At 49.9% G+C, this 20,201-nt stretch overlaps 1 protein-coding gene across 1 annotated transcript in view; it reads left to right on the plus strand.

The window, feature by feature from the left end:
• LOC119099669 (protein lev-9) overlaps positions 1-20,201 on the plus strand; it is a gene marked incomplete at its 3' end in the record, with an annotated part of 101,599 nt that overhangs the window by 24,076 nt on the left and 57,322 nt on the right. The window contains 1 exon segment of the mRNA XM_037222734.1: positions 4,586-4,679. Coding sequence (XP_037078629.1) covers positions 4,586-4,679 — 94 coding nt within the window.

Genomic DNA, 20,201 nt, shown 5'->3' on the forward strand with positions numbered 1-20,201 from the left:
TGTCTACCTTAATTTTGAGTAAAATAGATGACACAGTTTCGAATCGTAACGCCGCTGTCGAGAGGCCACACAGCAATCGACCTGCTCGTGGCCCATGGTCCATGACCCGCTGCATTATTCAATTTTCAGGGCGTGTCAACTGCAATGAGACCCATGATCTGGCACATAATCAACAACATGACATTATGCTATCAAGAGCAAAGCCTGTGAGCTCTGGCTGGACACCAAAAAAACACATGCTAGCACGCATGCATGCCAAGAACGGCGGCCTGTCCCAGGCGTCGTGTTTTCGAGAGCCAACATCTGGCTGATTGTTGCCGACTCTCCAGGGCCCGGCATCCTCATTAAGTTAAGCGCTCTCCTGGGCGCCCGGCCATTCACTTGTCCCGGCCGGTGCGGTCCCAGAGGAGCGGCCGGCCCCATTACCATGGCGCTCACGTGCGGCCGTCACCTGCGGCGATCCAGCCCCGGCGCGGCCCGCCCGGTCCCGCTGTTGTCCTGAGGCCCGTCGGCGGCGCCGCTGCGCGCCTCCCGCTGCACCCGGCTCCCTGTGACCCACATGAGGCTAATGGAGGTCGGGGCGGTGAGGGCACGGCGGTGGCGGATCTGTGTCAGGCGGCGCGTGCCCCCGGGCCGCCGGGGTCTCGGTCAGGCTCGGGTGATCGGCGATCGGACGGGGAGGCCAGGGAGAGGAAGGTGGGGAGGGGAGACGGCAACGGGCATGGAGAGCTTTCGATAAGTGTGGGATGACATAGAATGTATTTCTGGTCATGTAATGCAGTCTTGGTGTAGTTCGACAAGTACAAAGCCGGCAGCAATGTTCTTGGAAGACATCGGCTTGGCCACATTTTGAGATTTCAGTTGCGTGGCAGGATAATGCTTGAATTAGTGCTTTGGCCTGGCATAACTGGCAGAACATTAAACGACCCATACAGTTCGTTTGCATCACTTTCCTAGCGTATGCTCATTTTCTTTCTCCTCTAAGCATTTGAAACATCTGCGCAACAGTTGTCTCAGACTAAACAAGCACGCCCAAAACTTTCTGCGCGTCCGGCACTGAATCTACGTGACGTCACGTCGAATTTTTGTGTTCGGCTCTCAGCGAACGGCAAAAATGGCCGATAACACCGGCTCTGTGTGACATCAGGTATGTTTTGTGCCTTCGGGTTAAATTGATCGCGCCCTTGCACTTGGTGGCATAGTGGCTTAGACTGCCTGTTTTTTGCATGCAATCATGGATGCAATAAAGCAACAAAGTAAGTCGTTAGACGGGAGGAAATGAAAAGATTGGATTATTAAGGTGTCGTTTAATAACTCCAGGTGAACAGCTTACTTAAGATGTACCGACATCATCCACATCTGTTTTGGGATTCTGACCTGTTACGTAAGTATTTCCCATCGCGATTCTTCAGGGATGGGGAAGGACTAGGGCATCCCTGTGCAGATAACTGGGCTACATCCGCACAAATCCGCGCCGAGCGCAGGACCAGAGCACAAGCATCACCAGCCTCAAGATTCCGAGCGTTCGCCGGGCAGCTTGGGGTGGGCTAGGGAGTCGTTGGCGAAGTCTCGTGGTGGCTGCCCACATCCACCAATAGCTGGAGTCTGACCGGGCAAATGGGTCCACGTGGGAGGACAGCGTGCCGGGGACGGGGAGGGGAAGGGGAGCAGCTACCGGGTTCGCGGTGATGTTACTGGTCATGCTGCCAAAACATCACTGGGATCAATAATAATTCTTAGCAGCCGAGGGCTGGATAACTGTTGAAATTCGCAGAATTTGTATTAGGGCAGTTCCTTTTTTGATGCAATGGTCGTATCAAAAATGATCTTGGACAAAGCTGGCCAACGTTAAACAGCAGGACATGATGTGTATTTGGAGCATTTGTTAAGACTAGCTCTCGGGCGCTCCTCTTAACAGAGCTGGTGTTTTGACGGAAGCGCCTCTTAATGCTACGCAGCTCTTAACAATACTTTGTCCACAAACAGCTGAAACTAGGAGGGGCCAAGCAGCAGCAAAAAAAGCAAATGCAAAAAAAAACCAGATAGAATGCCGACATGCCAGCCTTCAACAGCGTATGATGTTTGGAAAACATCAGGGTTGTATCAGGATGCGCCGTTTTACTCGTTCGCCATCCTACGTGCATATCTCGGAGGAAACACTTTAGCAGGGGCGCATTCACAGTTTTCCGTCGAAAGGGCATGATATGCACAACACATTCTCCGTCAATGCGTGGGAAAAGTTCAGAGGAGCCGTCCGTGCTCCTGCGCTACACCTGTCCCCGTGATCTCCCTACACCCCTGGCGAACCAGTCCTACCGCGTTCAGGTTGGCCGTCGAAACCACAAGCGCTGTGACAAAGCTCACACCGAAAAACGGCATGTCCTGCCACAGCATGCCATGTGTCGTAACCTTTGTTCACGCCGTGGACCGCACGTGCCACGCCTCGTAATGCCACTCACCTCCGAGTAGTAGCGTAGCCAAAGGGCGGGGGCTTTGAAGTCATGACCTCCTCCCTGGTGATGACGGGGACCTCGATGCATTTTGGTTGCTTGGATATCCGTTTCAGACACTCGTATGTCTTATGTTCATGTCGTATGTTTTGAAACCTTGACCTGATTATATGTGCAGTGTTAGAAGTTTTGAGAACTTCCGCGGTCTTGATTTATACCTTTGCACTGCAACGTGCGCTGCCGTCGCAGCGGACCGTGCAACGTCGGTCGATAGCGTTTTGTTTCCTTCCAGCATTTGCCTACGAATGCTTACGTTTGCATAAACGTTGCAACTGTAGCCCACCAGTTGATACTCTGACGCTTATGCTGGCACTGCATGGAAATGAGATAGCTGTGTTTACCGGCCTTTCGGCAAAAAAGGCACACAACAAAGCTACTGCTTTCTTTATTGAATAGAAAGTTTTGCAACGCGAACTGCAAGCTGGCATCAGGATTTCAAGTCAATGATGCTGCTAGCAATATTCAGCTTCATGGCTTTGCATTTCACGTGCCTACAAAATGTTGACACTATCCACACAATATTCGACAATACTGAAAATGCCGTGCACATGTGGCGGACACATGCAGAAAGGCGAAAATTAAATAATCCGAATGTGTTTTGCACGAGGTGTCGATATCGACTCGCGCTATCCAAAGATTCCTGCGTGCTCTGCTTGGCTACCCACCGTTATTTTGTCACAGATGTGCAATTTCATTAGCTTGGACACTGTCATCACCTGGTACGGCCACAGGCCTATGTGAAGTACACTGGCATGCAATCGTACCATCCGAACAATGCTGGCGCCAGACATCCAGCGAATCTGACCAGGCTCAAAATGCAGTCGGGATTCACGGCGGTTCGGCGACCTCGAATGAATCTATTGGTTTCACGGATTAATCCTTATTAGACTGGGACGAAACGGTACGGGGAAGTAACTGGCTGCGTCTCGGGCCCAGGCTCAAGTCCAAGTGAGCGCAAAAAGGTCCAGTCTAAAATAATACAACAATAAGCAATCTAAGCATCCAATCAATAGCATATGCCAATTTTTAGAACCACTCACTCTTTCCTTGCCTCCCAGTTCCCCCAGTCTCGATTTAGCTTCTCCCCTGCTCTGTTCACTTCACATTGGTCAACAATCACTGATCAAACACGCATTACGTTTGGACAACTCCGATCTTCTCTCGGCCATTCAATCATGGCCACGGACCACGAGTTCTGAAAATGAGCCGTCGAGATATGCCCGACAAGTCGAAATGCACTGTGGGCTGCGGCTCAAGTAAGGCAGACACGGAATACAGAACCCCGCTCTGACATGCACAAGTCCCGCTCCAAACCAAATGCATGTGGGAATACTTCTTGCATGCATGCCGTGTAGTCTAGTTTTCAGTAAAAGATTCATTGTGGCCGCTGCAACGATAATGTCTACGAAATGGAATGTTGAACACCGACTAGAACTCGGACTCAATGTCCCACGTGAGCCAGACTCGGACTCATGCGGGGAAATTACCGCGATCAGGCTTGGACTCCATGCCTCAGCAATCTGAGTATAGACTGGGATTCATCCAGTGTTGAAAGGAACTCGGACTGCCTCCGGGTAATGAGAACATAGACTAGAACACAGGGGTCTTCTTACTCGACCAATGTCTGGCTATCGCACATCCTGCACAGGTACTTATCGTAAACCCTGCTGGGCTTAAAAGTGGTAAACTGGACACGCAAAATTTTCGCGACTTCCACCTTTTGCCTCCCCCTCTCGCCTGGGGTGCCTCAATGAGACAACAATGCTGTACGGTTCCCCTCGCTCTCACACGTCGCCACGAGTGACCTTCGACTGACCTCTGGCTCGGCAGGGGTTCCAGCTGGCGGGCCCGGGCACTCGCCTCTGCCTGGACAACACGGAGCGCAGACCGCCACCAGTGACCTTCGACTGACCTCTGACCTGGCAGGGGTTCCGGCTGGTGGGCCCGGACACACCTTTGGCTGACCCCTGATTCTGTAGTGGTTCCGGCTGGCGGGCCCGGGCACTCGCCTCTGCCAGGACAGCACAGAGCGCAGGCCGCCACCAGTGACCTCTGACTGACCTCTGACCCGGCAGGGGTTCCGGCTGGTGGGTCCGGGCACCCGCCTCTGCCAAGCAGACGGCCGCTGGTCGGGCCTTGACCCCGTCTGCAAGGAGCTTAACAAGGACGGTAAGTTGGCGGCCGTGTCGTGCCGGCAGCCCTCAGGGGTGCCCCAGCTCATCTCATTACAGCGCCATGCGGTGTCTTGAGCGCCTCCGCCGCCTCCGCCCCGTCGTCAGGATTAAGCGCGTACTTCACCAGGCTCCCCCATAACCGGCCGTGGACCTTAGTCGGACAGTTCGCAGCTTTGCGGGCCATGACATCCTGTTTGCGCATGTATGTAGGGTGACGTGAAAAGACTGACGACAGAGCATGTAGCCACGAACTATTTCGGCGACATGCAGTTGTACTGATGACGCTATTTTGACATGCATTTCTTCATTGCGTCTGCTTATCGAAGATAGCCTGAATCCAGCGTTTGGGATTGTTCACGACTCATGTATTTTCGCTGTGCCAGGTGTAGTGAATCCAGCTACAAAAGACACGTTTGTTAAGAAAAATATCGTTGCTGCTTAATCAATTAAACATGATCCGGCGTGATCATGTTTAACGCGTGCGCAGTGCATTGGACAAACCTAGGCGGCATGTGACGGGATTTAAGATTTGCACTGCAACCCATAAACATTGAGCTCATTTGTTCAATCCAGATAGATTCCAGCTACCCCTATACTTTTTGGCTTACTATTCAGTCCAAAATCACAAACCACCGGCGTCTACAGCACACTACTCTTCCATGGTTACACAAGGAAGTGATGCACGTATGATATCTCTCATCTGTGGCCCAGAAAGTGGGCCGAAACTCTACCTGCTGCTGTTAAAAAAAAAAACACCTGAGCAACCATCTTGCTGACGGATTGATGCTCTCCGCTCTCTTATACAGTCTCTCAAGAAAAATGTTACTTCGACTAGGGTAAATAACTGATAGACCTCGCAAACGCATGTTATGCAGTTCGTTGCCACGTTAGTACAAACATGCAATCAATTGTGTTCGATTCAAAAGCTTTGCCCAGTCTCTCTGCCTGCTCGTCTTGTTTAGTGCCACAATGAATCCAACCTCACTGTTGGTCTCCCAGCGCCGAGGAAACTTCTTTGCGACGGTAGTTGTGAATACCTCATGACAGTTTTAAGCTCTTCGCACCAGATGTGGCGAATTGTCCATGGGCGCTTCAGCTGGTCACATATGAAACCGTACAAAATAGCGGTTCTCGTAAACTATACAAGTTGCGGTCATGCCAGATGGGAAATAATGTCTATAAAACCGGATGGAGTTGAAATGAGGGCGAGGTTAGATCTTGAATTTCAGACGGAAGAAAGGAAAAGTGTTTGAAAGTGAAAAGTAAATACCAAAATGAGAAAAATTGTCCTGGATGGCATCAAAATTGGTCAGAGAAATGTCACTGAACGCCAGCGCAGGCGTCACTTGGCTGTTCTGACAAGATAAGCGTGCTAAACATGAATTCAAGCTTATAAAGCAGCTACGACCTGGTGGAAGCTATGATGTACAATCAGCTGCGCGCTCGGCCAAATTCTCGCAGGAATCCGCCGGCGCGTGCAATCTGTGATGCGTCAGGTCGGGGTGTGCGGGCCAAGCCTGGTGTGCACTAGTCCCAACCCGTTTCGCGAGACCTGATCACGGTATGACAACGAAACAAAGGGGTCTGGAGAGTCTTTATGTGAATGTACCGACTGTCGGTTAAGGTAGCCGAATATTCTTAAGATGAAAAAAATAATCCGAATGTTTTGAACGGATGGGTTTTTAATATCAGAGTTCACGCTAAATATTGTTTGTTGTGTGATCCCTGACCCCAACCATCCGACCGTTCAAATCCAGGTCAACGGCAGAGTCTGATGCGAGCGTTTTGCATACCGCAATGCTCGGCACAGTCCGTCCTGCCCTCTGACGTCACCTGCATTTAAGCGCTGCCGCTGCCACCGGCCGCGGGCTATACCAGTCAAGAACAAATAGCAAGCATATAAAGAGACTCGAACTCACCCCGCCACGTGTGAATGGACCGGAATTCGTGCGCTCCAACCAACCGAGCCATCGGCGTGGAATATATACATATATATATATATATATTATATATATAGATATAGATATAGATATATATATATATATATATATATATATATATGTGTATATATATATATATATATATATGTGTATATATATATATATATATATATATATATATATATATATATATTTATATCTATATACATCTATATGTCTATATGTCTATACATCTATATATATATATATATATATATATATATATATATATATATATATATATATATATATATATATATATATATATATATATTTATTTACATCTATATACATCTATATGTCTATATGTCTATACATCTATATATATATATATATATATATATATATATATATCGGTTGCATGCCATTCCTTCAAAATTTCTTTATTTTATAAACACATTTGACCTAGCTTGACGTTGGATGACGTAGTTTCTTAAATACCCTACGCCTTTTCGGGCAGCAAAGCATCAGCTTGAGCACCGGACCGACCACGGCATGATCAAGATGTTGCGTTCCTGCCGAGGTCAGTCAATCACCCGATTTGGGGCGCTGGCACACGGTAGAGGTCACTCGAGCCCATCGGCCGAGTGTAATGTTTGAATGATGCTTTGCGTGTTGTGGAAGACAAGGCAGATAAGTGTAGCTCAATAGCACTGCACTCCGGGCTTCAAATACAGCTGTGGTGGTTGTAGTCGGTTTTCCAGTCAGCATAGAGGCCACTGTGAGAAATGGTGGTTTGAGGTTGCCAAGGAGACTTAGCTAGTGGAAAGTTAGTGGAGAAGGTTACCACAGCTTACGGCTGTGTCCCAAATACGGCGGCGTACAACATTTAGACGTGACGCCTTATCATGGAACTGTGTCGTAATGTCGCATACTGTCTATGTGGGGTTTGCATTCAGACTGTTTGCCACGCATAACTATACGAATAATGTCAGAGACTGTTCTCGCCGTCAAAATCACCGCTTTTCTTCAACAACATTTCATTGCCAAACCCGAATCGGTTTGACCATCCCACTGTGACAGCACAAGCCAATTTCATAGCCGTTTATCCGGGACCTTAAATCCCCGACAAAGGATTCCATACATCATACGAATATTGTGATATTACAGCCAAATTGATTGTAAAGGACATTTCTATCATTCCTATAAAAAGTTGAACAAGCAATGGCCTGCAAAAGGCCCAATACTTAGTCCAAAAATATGCGTACAAATTTTAGTCCTGTGTCTTGTGTCTAGTCTTTAGTCCTGTGTCTTGACCCCCACTGTCTGGCCCACCTCCGATACAGTACATGGTTCCGGTTCAGTTATACTGACGGCATCAAATGAGGCAAAAGTTGCAGGTCAGATTGTCAAATGAAGAATGAAACAGTAACAGTGTATAAGCATACACTTTCCCTTGGTCCAAACCTTAACCTAATCCGGCAGTCTCTGACGTCCTGCTGAACGAGCACTGGAGTAACTATCGCAAGGAAGGGTGTTTGTAAGGCCTGCGCAAAGTTTGGCCACCGATATATTATCGCGTGCAACTTAGCCTAGGGTCATCCATGCTAATCAAACGAAGCCAAACGGGACCGTAACGAACCGACAACAAAACCCTCACCTAACCTACACAACCCATCGCAAGCCAGTAAGTGCCGCAATGCCCACTTACATTACTGAAACGAAGTCAGAACTGTCTCTCGCACAACGCGCCATTTGCTATTGAAAAGTGTGGCTCCACCATGGGTGACGACGGATTCAAAGTCAAAGTTTGATCCAGTCTTAAGTGCCGGGAATCGTTTAATTCATGTCGCAGTGAGATATCATGGAGGGTAAGTCGTAACCTTAGCCCATATTCTTTAATCGCCGTGAACTGGTCCAAATCTGTTCACCTATCATATGAACCGCTCTACCTGGCTCTGAGTTACGAAATATCACCAGCTCGAGTTTGAGTCCAAGCGTGCTCTGACTCAGACCCTGCCTGCCACACGCGTGGTCAGCGGGCTCATCCGCCGCTGCACCCCACCCGGCATTCTTCGAGAGCGCGAGCCGCCATCAGCCTTTCGCGGCGACGCCTGCAGCACCTCACGCCACGAAATTTCCTAGACTGGCTTGTCTGATCAGACCAACTGAACTCCGCAGTGCTCGGGTCAATCAGAACAACGCTGGCCTGGCTCCACGCCAGGGTCACCTCTGACAGATTACTTCGCGTGGGGCCGGCCCAGCTGTGTGTAGTGAACTATGCTTTATTTAAAACAATGAGAAAAGCATAGCATTGTGCATCAATGCAGATGCAGAGGAACAGGACATATGCAGGAACGGCCCGCTCCACCAGCAACGACAGCCTGGGCCGCCAGACGGGCTGGACCGACAGGTGACCTAGGCCGTCAAACCCGACAAGTGTCCACCTCCGCGCCGCCTGGCAGGCGGACGCGAGGTGAATACACCACCCGACACCTTGGATACTGGACACTCCAGAGGCTCCTCGCGACACCCCGGACGCCCGCCCGACACTACGGACGCTCCGCCGGGTACCCCGGACATTCCGGACACGGCATGGGCGCCGATTCATTTCCGCCGCCTTAGCCTAACAATTCGTCTCTCGGGCGATTTAATTAGTTGCCAATGCGAGGGACGCAGCTGCCAGGAACGACGCCGGCCGCCTTGATTGGCAGCGTGTCGCATGAACTGGGCTCCGAGGACCTGGGCGTGGGAGCTGTCAAACGCTCGAGAACGGAAAGCGCGCCATTCAGTTGGAGTTATTGTCTTCACGCGCAATGGCACCTGCGCAGTGTGTAATTTCAACGCAGTTTCAACATTTGCTTTGGCCGCCGACACCAATGTGTATGTGCCGTTACCATTTCTTTGCAGGTTTTTTCAAATCTAGGAATGCATAGCATGTTGTGTGATTACCCGCTGATTCCTCTGTCTCTTTTGGGCGGGTTTGCTGTTTACGACGCAATATTTTGGCAAAATTGTGACTTTGCCTTTAAAGCTGTGCACTGCAGGAACCATGATTTCCCCGCGTAGCAGCACAGCAGTACTGCCGTAACGTTCTGAATCAGTGGGCAGGAGATCCCTTACAAAATTAGTTATATCCCGTTGCCTTCTATTTGTGATTGTGGCACCTGTTGCCTTCGATAATCGAAAAGTTTCCTTCGTTCTAAAAGTTGTTACACTGAACGACTTCTTTGATGTGGTCGGGTCTTATATCCGATTTTTATCTCAAGGAATCGGTTTGCTCAGAACTATTTTAATATCGTCCATATCTGAACGCTGAAGGATTTGATGCAGCCATACGGATGATGCTAAAAATGGTCATCTTGCTTATAAGACCCTGGTACGTGCAGCTGCAAATACTAGTGGTGAAGTTCGCCGGATGATTTGAGGTGCCATTTCCCCGGAGCCAATTGAGCAACCGCATGAAATGCATCCATCGATTGGAGCTGCCGCAAAAGCAAGACTTTCGCGCGTATTTTCGCATAGTGCTACATTAATGCGGCGTTGGTGTCGGGCCCATCCCGTTTTCTGCACATTCCCGCCGATGAATTATGACACTTAACGGCCCTTTGTTGTGCGTGGCTGTCACTTTTATATGGGTATCATAGCAAGGTCTGGTGCGCATGAAATGATTACACGACATTCTTTTAGGAAGACAGGCGAGCTCCGCAGGCATCCGTCTTTGGGCGCACTATACATGCAGAGCATGGTTACGACGCCGGGCGGGAACACATCCTCGGCTCAGTTCAGCACAACCATCCAACCTTGCCAAAAAGCTTTGGCAGCCGCCGCGTTAGTCTACGATTGCCAGGTCGTTATTATGGAGGAAGACCCCATTCCCAAAGTCTGACGCGAAGAAACGCAGATACGTGAGCTTGCAAAAGCCTGCAGGATATGTTCCCGCTCATACGAGCCTGTTTGAATGTTAACACAAAACTGCGCGTTAGTAGTTTGAACAAATCCTTGTCCTCACGTAATGGTAGTGGTCTTTAAAAGGTTGTTGGAGCGGGCTAAGTGATGTGTATGCTGCAGGATATTAATATGTGTTATTCTAAGACCTCTCTGTATAAATGGCAGACAGGCTATATATAGCAAGCTATAATAGTTCCTTCCGTCAACCTGCAATTGGACTCCACTTTTTCGAAATCATTTGCAGTGATCCCCAAAGCATTAACGGAACAGCGGGAGACCACTACCGCGGCCCAAAAGCTGTATTAGCGAGTACAGCAATTCGCACTTTCTGTAAATTGTGAGTGGTATCGAGAGACGAGGGCGCCTTCGGCTAATCCATTTGGTCCGGTGTTCGGGTCCAGGTTCGCCGCGCGCCATCTATTCCCCTTTCAGCGAACTGATCCGCATAAACCCTGCGGAAGCCGGGGCTCGGCAAAACTGATTACCTCTCCGGCCGGGAATTAGACGCTCGTCGCTCGCATGTCGCGTCCGACCGCGCCGCCACGTAGCCGGCCGGATCCCGCCCGAGCCCGCGGCCGAGCCCGAGCCCGGGGCCGAACCCGGGGCCGAACCCGTGTTCAGGGCCGACCGCGAGCCTAAACCCGAAGCTGAATCTAAGCACGGGGCCGAGCTCGAGCCCGAACTCAAGCTCAAGCCAGAGCCCGAACACAAGCCTCAGCTCGAGCTGGAGCTCAAGTTCGAGCCCAGACTCGAGCTCGAGCTCGAGCTCAAGCCCGAGCCCGAGCCCGAGCCCGAGCCCGAGCCCGAGCCCGAGCCCGAGCCCGAGCCCGAGCCCGAGCCCGAGCCCGAGCCCGAACCCGAACCCGAACCCGAACCCGAGTCCAAGCCCGATCACGAGTACGAGCCCGGTGCCGAGGTCGAGACCAATTCACTGTCAGCTCGTCGCGCTAATGAGCGTCATATCCGGCCGGGCCCGAGGCAGCCTGTCGCGCGACTTTCCTGGCCTGACCCGGTCTGTCCAGCCGGTGTCACCAGCGGGGCAACACCCGACCCGCGACGACGACCGGCCGCGGCAGGCTTGAACAGGACCACACCTGGGCGTCACCTGGAGCAGGAGTGTAGATGCGAGCTCTGGGAACTCACCGCGATGCCGAAGAAGTCTCGTTTTGTTTGTGTCTGAGTGTAGATACGGGCTCTGGGAGCTCATTACGATGCCGGAGAGGTCTTTTTTGTTTGTCTTTTTCCAGCAGTGTTGGATGTTAGTGCACCATACATTCACAAGCTTTTGTAGCTAACAAAGTTTAGCAGTTGATTTGGTTTATAAAAGTTAATGTGGCCATTGCCACACCCGTTGCACGGTATTATCTTCTCATAGTGATATATGAATTACGCCAAAGGATGTGTCAGAATCTGGTGTATTTGTTTATTCCAAACTTATGACATCACGTAGATGTCGAAAGATCTTCTGGCATTGGGGCCTTTTGATATGCTGGGATATTGCACCTTTGCAAAATTTATTGAAGGATCGTCTGTGATCTAGGATCTGTTTTTTTGCTGCTAAAATTTTTTCGAATTGCGTCCAACATTTGGAATGCTTCCTAAAACTTACGTTACATGATGTATCAAATCTTATATCTTTTCGAGGCATGTTGTCTAAAAATTTTAAAGATATGGGATTTTAGCTTTTGTCGAAACATGTTCTGGGACCTGTCATTTTTTATGTGATTCCAATGCATGTCTATGGGAGGCGATTTGGCCGAACCTGCACATGGGGTTTTGGAATGAAACTTTTATTCGTTTTAAGAGACTCCTTAATAGGCACTCCTTAAAAGATGCATCACGACACTCTCTAAAGAAATTATGTTCCAAGGAAGTCTTTTGTCCGACTATGCACTAGGTTTTTGAAATTCACATTTCCACGAATGCACGTTGTACGTTTTGCCTTGAGACATGCTATTACGCGAAGCCAGACTTTTATTACTTCTGCTTTGAGAAGCTGGTGGCATCCGCCTTTGACTAGATTTGATGGAGATCAAAGTGTTGCACAATGATAAAGCGTAAAGAGAAAACACATGCGAGGCAAAGCATACCAAGTGAATCAAGATAACTTGAAAAAATATGAGCATTTAACACATATAAGGCTTTTGGGTTGCGCACTATCTTCAGTATGCTGATCAGATGTCATTGCTGTCCTGAAAGAGCGCTTAAAGGTTTTGATGGTAGGACTGAAACACTTCAGCAATATACACACAGCACGTTGTGGGCTATCGGCTTTACCTCGACGCTTTTGGCAAGCCACCAAAAGGTCTAATGGCTGGAAGAATATGGGCCACTTTGGAAGCCATACACAAGTCATCTCTGTAGAAGAGAGAGGCTCCTATTAATACCGAATGTATTTCATCCATATTCATCGCCAGGGAGACCAGCTGCCGGTTTGCTCACACCAGTTCCTCTCGGGACGCGGTCGAGCAGTGGCGTGCTCCACGGTCGATCGTTGCAGACCACGCTCTGTTGCAGATTTAATCATGTCTGCATTTCCTACACCGCTCCCTTGGAGCCTCACAAAGAGTGCGCGGGTACATGCTTGACCCGTACAGCACAAGCTGAGACTACAAAGCCGACTTCGTCTGGCTTATCCATCCAGGTCTGCCGCTACGCGATTAGCCCTGCGTGGAGGCCAACATCGTCTCACTGCGTGGGTCTTCTGCAGCCTAGCACCCCGTCGCTTCTGCTGGCCAAGTGTCAGCCCCTCAAAGTCGAGAATCTCTCAGCGATGGAAGCACGCGTCGGCGCTGGGTGGAACCCGACGGCGGAAGGGTTGGGCGGGGTCTAAAAGGCCAGCATATGAAGCAGACACGATCGTTCTCCGAAAAGACTCGTCCGATCTCCTTGAAACCCTTGCCAATCGAGTCCGTGTCGTGAGGCAAGCCAAGGGGGGCAGGCAGTATCGAGGCATGACCTGAGGTCAAACACTTCAACAACGCGAAGGGAAAATTTTACACGCAAAAGCAGAAAACTCAGACCTCAAAGCCTATGGTACCGATTGCTGCGAAGCCTTCACCATTGTATGCGCCACACCTGATTCCCTCTTGCGGTTGAAAATTCGGTGACCCTAGATCAAGTAAAAAAAAAAACGTCAAATTTCATAAATTCCAAAATTCTTGCTTCCAGAGAACTCAGTTCTCAGGATCCACCGAACCGATTACTGCGAATCTTTCACCAATGGATGCGCGACACCTGATCGCTGTACTGAAAGTCACACGCTGAATTGTGCATGGTGCCGCCGCGATTTACAGAACAGTGATCATGATCCACGTGGTGGTGCGGGGCTGGTCAATGTGTCAGGTGTGCGAATACCTTTTTGTCGTGGTTACGTACATACCTCTCCAGCATTCTTTTGTTGGTTGTTAGCTCCCAGTCGTTCAGAATTCCGCCCAATCGCACTGAACCTGAGTCGCGGCTGTGACGGATGCTGTAGATTTGACGTGCCCGGCTGTGAGAGCAAGCTGGATGGGCCTCATCGAAACGGACCGGTTCGGTCAGTGTCCTGCAGTGACAGATCCGTGACCACAAAATCCTTCTTGAAGATTTGCTTTCTGCACTGAGTATAGTTTGTCACCGAGGTACAAGTTCCCGCAGCAAACAGGGGTAAACATGACGGAACAGACCTCACTGCATTGGTCATCGGGAAGTTTGAGCTTCACCGTCCGTGTTGTGCGCCGCCTTGTTCATCCGTGATTTAACGATTACGACTGTTCCGAATGTGCCGAATTGAATATCTCTCGTTCTTTTTACTTGATGTGTCTTTGCTCACAAAAAAGACGACGCCATCTCATTTGTGCCAAAAATTGTCGAAATGTTATTGCTGTAATGTGCGCGACCGCAAACATTTGAAATAAAAATGCCCGCACGCTTGGGCAATACAAAAAAGCGCTTGGTTTTATGGCATACATTGTAGCTGGTAGGTATGCCCCATGGAGGGATGAAAGTTTGGAGAGGATTGGAGCGATACGTTCTTAATGAGTTGTTTGCAAATACAAAATTGCAGTTTTTGAAATTTCGCGACTTTTGACCTGACCTTGGGTCACCGAATTGTCAACTGCAAGAGAGAATCAGGTGCTGTGTATCCAATGGTGAAGGTTTCGCCGCGATCGGTATAGTAAGCTCTGAGCTCCGAGTTGTCTGTTTTCGCATGCTCTACGCGTTTTTAACGTGTTTGACCTCAGGTCAGGTCTCCATATTGTCTCCCCATAACCCATCTCAGTGCGCGGCACTGATTGGTGAAAGCCTCAAGGCGCTCGAACGAGCCGCTTTGGAGAATGAGCGTGTCCGCTTCATGTGCCGGCCTTTTAGACCCTGCCGAAAAGTTAGCGTCCACGCGAGGTGACACGGGTGGGAGCGAGTAGGTTCAATCAAGGATGGATCCAAGGAGGGAGTCGATGGATTCATGGCGCCTCTAAATTTGCTTAAAGGCGCCCAAACTCGCAGCATTTTTTGCTTTTAGTGCGATTGGTTCACAATTCGAAACGTGGCATGCCAAAGAGTCTTTGACCCAAGATCCGTTGCCGAATTTGCCATTGCATGTACTCGACCAGCTAGCAAGTCTCACATGGGAAAATCTTGCCTTCAGAGATCTTAGATCTATGCTTAGATCCTAGTAAGTGATCAGAAGTAGTTCCTTTAAATATGTCATCGTTTTTTCCGTCCGTTAGCCACCACTTAATATTAATTGCGAAGCCGGCGCCGCGTGGCCTACGGAGACTGCAACGCCGGGTGTCGGGTTTCGTCTCTGCGACTTACGAGCGCGGATCTCCAAACAATGTTGCCTATTTTTTTCTCGCTAATCGATTCTGACCGAAGGTTAGCAATTTCTAGAGGAAGATGACTTAGATATGTCAGCACAAATGTGGGCCCCATTTCAACTTACACTACACTTCCACGGGGACCACAATACCCCTGCAGAGCACAGAAATAATCCGGCAAAATCTCTGAGTTATATCGCTTTAGAAAGCCTCCACTGAACCATTGTAAAATTATTGGCACTGGCGAATTATTCCATGCAGTCCTTTGGCATCGCTTCATAAAGCTTATCGACTTAAAAATGCAGACTGAATGGCACATTCCGGTAGCTTCTGGCCTCTGCCCCAGTTAAAAGACATAAAGATGCAGCTAAAACTAAGAGAACCTTGCTCGCTCGAAAAAAACTTGGTCACATCCGGATTTTTTATTGGGGAGGGGGGTTTACATTTAAGGGAGCCCTACGCCAACCCTGTGCACTCTGTTACCAAAACTCTGGCTGCACCCCTGCTTATATCTGGCTTTTCCTTTGGCCATAGATTTTCGTCGAGGGATGGCAGTCGATGACAGGCAGTTTTCGACAGCCGATGACCTGCTGAATGTGAATTTGACTGTTTTGTTTTCAATTAGTGTTTTTTTTTTAACACAGAATGGCTGCCACTCGTGACGCATGAAAGTTAAGTTCATCCAATTTTCCTACGCAATGTCGCATTCATAAAATTGGGCAACAGAAAGTGTCAATATCGCACATTCCGCCTTACAGAGCAGTGGCAGAAAGGTCTTGGGGACGGGGAGGGGGGCTCTGAAACCCCTCGCCCACCGAGGATTAAACATATCAAAAGTCATCGCCCTTCTTCCGGAAACGTCTAGTTGTTAAATTAGCATCAAGTTTGTCTGAAAATGGAACGAAAATAAAGAGCCATGGCATATGTTTAAAAATTAAATTATCATCGCCATTTGCTTCTCACCATATAGGCTGAAATTCCCTCCACTACGACGCTTTTGGACTCCAGTATTTTATTTTGAAAAAGCGCATCGTTAAACAGAGGGTGCATTCGAACGCAGTCGTTCGTTGCGGGCGTCGCCCGGCTTGTCGAAGAATAGACAACAAAGAGATCCCGTTTCAGTTTTAGAGCGTTCGTTCGGAGAGTTAGTGCTTCCGCCTGTTCCCACTCGTTTGCAGCTGGTCTTCCAGCACCGTTTGGCACCAGAGCGGCGCTACGAGCATCCCACTGGAAATGGTGGAAGCACGGTTAACAGCCACGGCATCGCACATTTGCAGAACACAAACTGCAGCCTACTCCGTTTGCTGTATAGGACTTGGTGCATGAAATGAAGATGTAATTTAGTTATGTTTAGGAGCTTGATTGAAAACAAGCTGCTACGTACGTGTGGGTGATGAGCTCAGATCCAGTCGCAAGCGTTCATGTATTGGCGATGTGTACCATACCTATTCAACACCTTGTGACGCCCGCAAATATTTCATGACCGCTATGCGAACATGAGTCATACGTACCCACTAACCCTACAAAAAACCCTCGCGTACTCAATGACGGGGCTGCGCACGACTGCGTTCACTCGCCCTTCGTCATCGATTTCTGATGGCCATGACGTCACAGACATCAAGGGCGCTGTTAATCAGTTTTGACACGTCGATCTCCGTAACTCGCGGCCGCCTTTGATATATCCCCCGCATCTGGTTAGGAAGCGAGATTGCCCCCGTCAGAGCATGCCCGCGACGGCGGCGTGGTCGCTCCTGTTCGCGCAGTCATGTGCCTCCGACTCAACAGCGGCCGGCATGGAAATAGATGAAAACTATTTCACGTCCGGGCGGCCGTCGACGGAGGCGATGTTCGGGGCCATCATCTCGCCAGCAAATATGGCGGCGCGGCGACGGCGGCGTCAGTGTCCGGGTCGCCCCGCCGCCGCCGGCATGACGGGGACATTTTACGTCGTACCTGATGAGATGATGGGGACGCCGGTCCAACCGGACGACCGTTAATTCGGGACCGGCCGCGATTTGCGCCTCGCTATCTGCGGCCCGCGACGCACCGCTTACCAAATGACGCTCGTATCCGCCCCATTTTAAGGCGGGGGGCCATCGGTGACCGTCGCAAATGTGGCGCGTCGTTGGCCGCGATGGACGGCGCTTTCGTCGGCAACGCTCTCCGGCGCTGAGTGACGGCTGCACATTGAGCGAGCGCATTTCCGGCCTGCATCAGATGGGGCATCGCAAAGCGTCGTAGGGGTAATTATTTGGAGAAAGGCGTTCCTATCCAGGGCTGTGTTCGGTGGCCCAATGATGCTGCGCTAGCCCCAATTGCTATCTAACCTTTTGTGAACGAGCGTTGGAGGGCAGGGGGTGTCAGCACAGCGCGTTGGGTAACTTCGGTAGAAAATGTGAAGGTCAATGGTGTACCCCGGGAACATGCGGAGATTGCGCCTGTGGTGGCATGACCTGACCCCACGCAGTCCTTACTTATCGGTTGACTACGAAATCTAACGTGGGTAACGTGGGAACTGACGTGGGAACCATTTTTTGCCAGGCACAAGCCAGCGTCCAACATTTTTTCGCATAAATGCTGTGTGGGCTACCTTTACGACAAACCAATTAAACATTCGGGAGCCCATGAAAACCTCAATCAGTGTCTGCATTTGGGTGGAAGACATAACCAGCGGTATGCATGTGAAGTGATACAAGGTTTTGATGTGCCGCGAACAGGGAGGATGCTGTCCCACCATTGGAAATGGCAGCTGATATGTTCGCAGATGGGATGCAGGTGGTCTCGATACACTAAAAAATGTTGACCCCTCTCAATGTTACGTGTGTGTTGTTTTGAAAATATGAAGGCACCGACAATTACGATAAAAGGATTCCATACAACTGGGCCCATCTACCTGTGCTGTCATTACCTCGCCTTCATTAGAACTGATCTCACTTCGATACGTCAAACGAACATTGCGGTATCCGTCACTGCGACCCGCCCCGGAACGGAAACAGCTAATTGACACCTTGGTAGATGTTGTCTCTCTGTGGTCTTGTAGGGAAATGCGTGAGCGCTAAAAGGACTCTTTCCATGTTTGTCGACAGTTTTGTTCTTACCAGTGAGAGCACGGTGTTTCCATGTGCAATGCCATATGGTTTTATTTTTATGTCGTCACGTCATCTTCCGCCACGCCATTGGTGCTTTAAAACTGTTTTAAAGAACATTTTAACATGTTCCTAAAAAACTCAACACATTTGGAAGTAGTTTCACCTCATGTTTCTCGGAGATGACTTTGGATTCAAGTCATCGCTTAGTGTACCTAATTGAGAACAGTGTATTCGTATACCTCTCTTAAAGAGCAACTCCATTTCGACAGCTCAGTTTTGCTGAAGGTTTGAACTCTGCGTGGCCGACCCGGCCCCAGCCTGGCTCTCTTGGCCAGTTGCCAATTAGTTGCCAAAGACGAGCCACACAGGCTTCCTTTGGGACGTGATCCGACATGCCTCCCACACATCTGTCAGCTCGGACTTCATTTGATGGGAAGGTACGTGGTAGCTACTTCACGTTTTCAGCCGCATAATGCATAATACAAGTCGTCAGATACGATTTGACACATGCATAGTATCATCGCATGGAGCTGTAGTTTGTATTAGTTGGGACAACTATTATTGATTCATGAGCTCCCAATGAATTAGGTTTTTCGCATCATTTGTTATGCTGCTGAATTGGGGGCGGGGGGGGGGGGGTATGGGCAGAAGGGTATGCGCTTCATTGTGCCTTGATCTGATAGAAAATACCTGTTTTCGACCAGCGCGGGCAAGCCCGCTGTCACATCGCCTGTCTCCACCACACCGGCCAACTACAACCTCGGAGCAGCTGAGGTGGTCGGGTGAGAGTGCGCCGCTTGCAGGTGGAGTGTGAGGTCTGGGTTCAAGGCCCGGGACGGACCGAAACTTGCGGCAATATCTAGCGCGTGATGTCACCAAACTGCACCGCGGCCAGGCAGCTCAGTTCCACCAGAGCTGCAGTCGCTGAAGTAAAGCAACGTCACGAAAATGAAATGTTTTTGCGCGCGCGCGCGCCCCCCCCCCCCTCCCACACACCTCACCCCCCCCCCACACACACCCCACCCCCACACCCACGCCCACACGCACCCACACCCACACCCACACCCCACCCACACCCACACCCACACCCCCACACACACACACCCACGCACACACACACCACACACACACACACACACCCACACACACACACACACACACCACACACCACACACACACACACACACACACCCACACACACAACACACACACACCCACACACACACACACCACACACACACACACCACACACACACACACACACACCACACACCACACACACACACACACACACACACACACACCACACACACACACACACACACACACACACACACACACACACACACACACACACACACACACCACGGCTGTATCGACCAAGCTATGGTCAGTAACTTCTCAAACAGCCGGCCGAAGCCGAGTCAAAGTTGCAGCTCGCCGGACTTCTACAGTCCAAGTACAGCCTGGGCTGGGCGGGAGAGCCGCAAGACGGGATGTCGGAGAATTTTGGTGCCACATGTGCCAACAGCAGTTTCCGCCAGAGGACTTGAAAGATTATGTAAACCTTCAGGTAATCATATGAAATAGACAACGGATTGGGCTGCATGCACATTTTGGGAAAATTACGGGTATGCGTAAGGGTAGTGGTAGACATTTACAAAATTGCGGGGATATGCTTCAAGAAATACCACGCAATGTTACTGCTTGCGCTTTTTAAACAATAATTAGCTCCATTCACACTACTTCTGCAACT

Source organism: Pollicipes pollicipes, unplaced genomic scaffold, assembly GCF_011947565.3.
Source record: "Pollicipes pollicipes isolate AB1234 unplaced genomic scaffold, Ppol_2.1 Scaffold_4881;HRSCAF=5763_pilon_pilon_pilon, whole genome shotgun sequence".
Taxonomy (NCBI): Eukaryota; Metazoa; Arthropoda; class Thecostraca; order Pollicipedomorpha; family Pollicipedidae; genus Pollicipes; species Pollicipes pollicipes.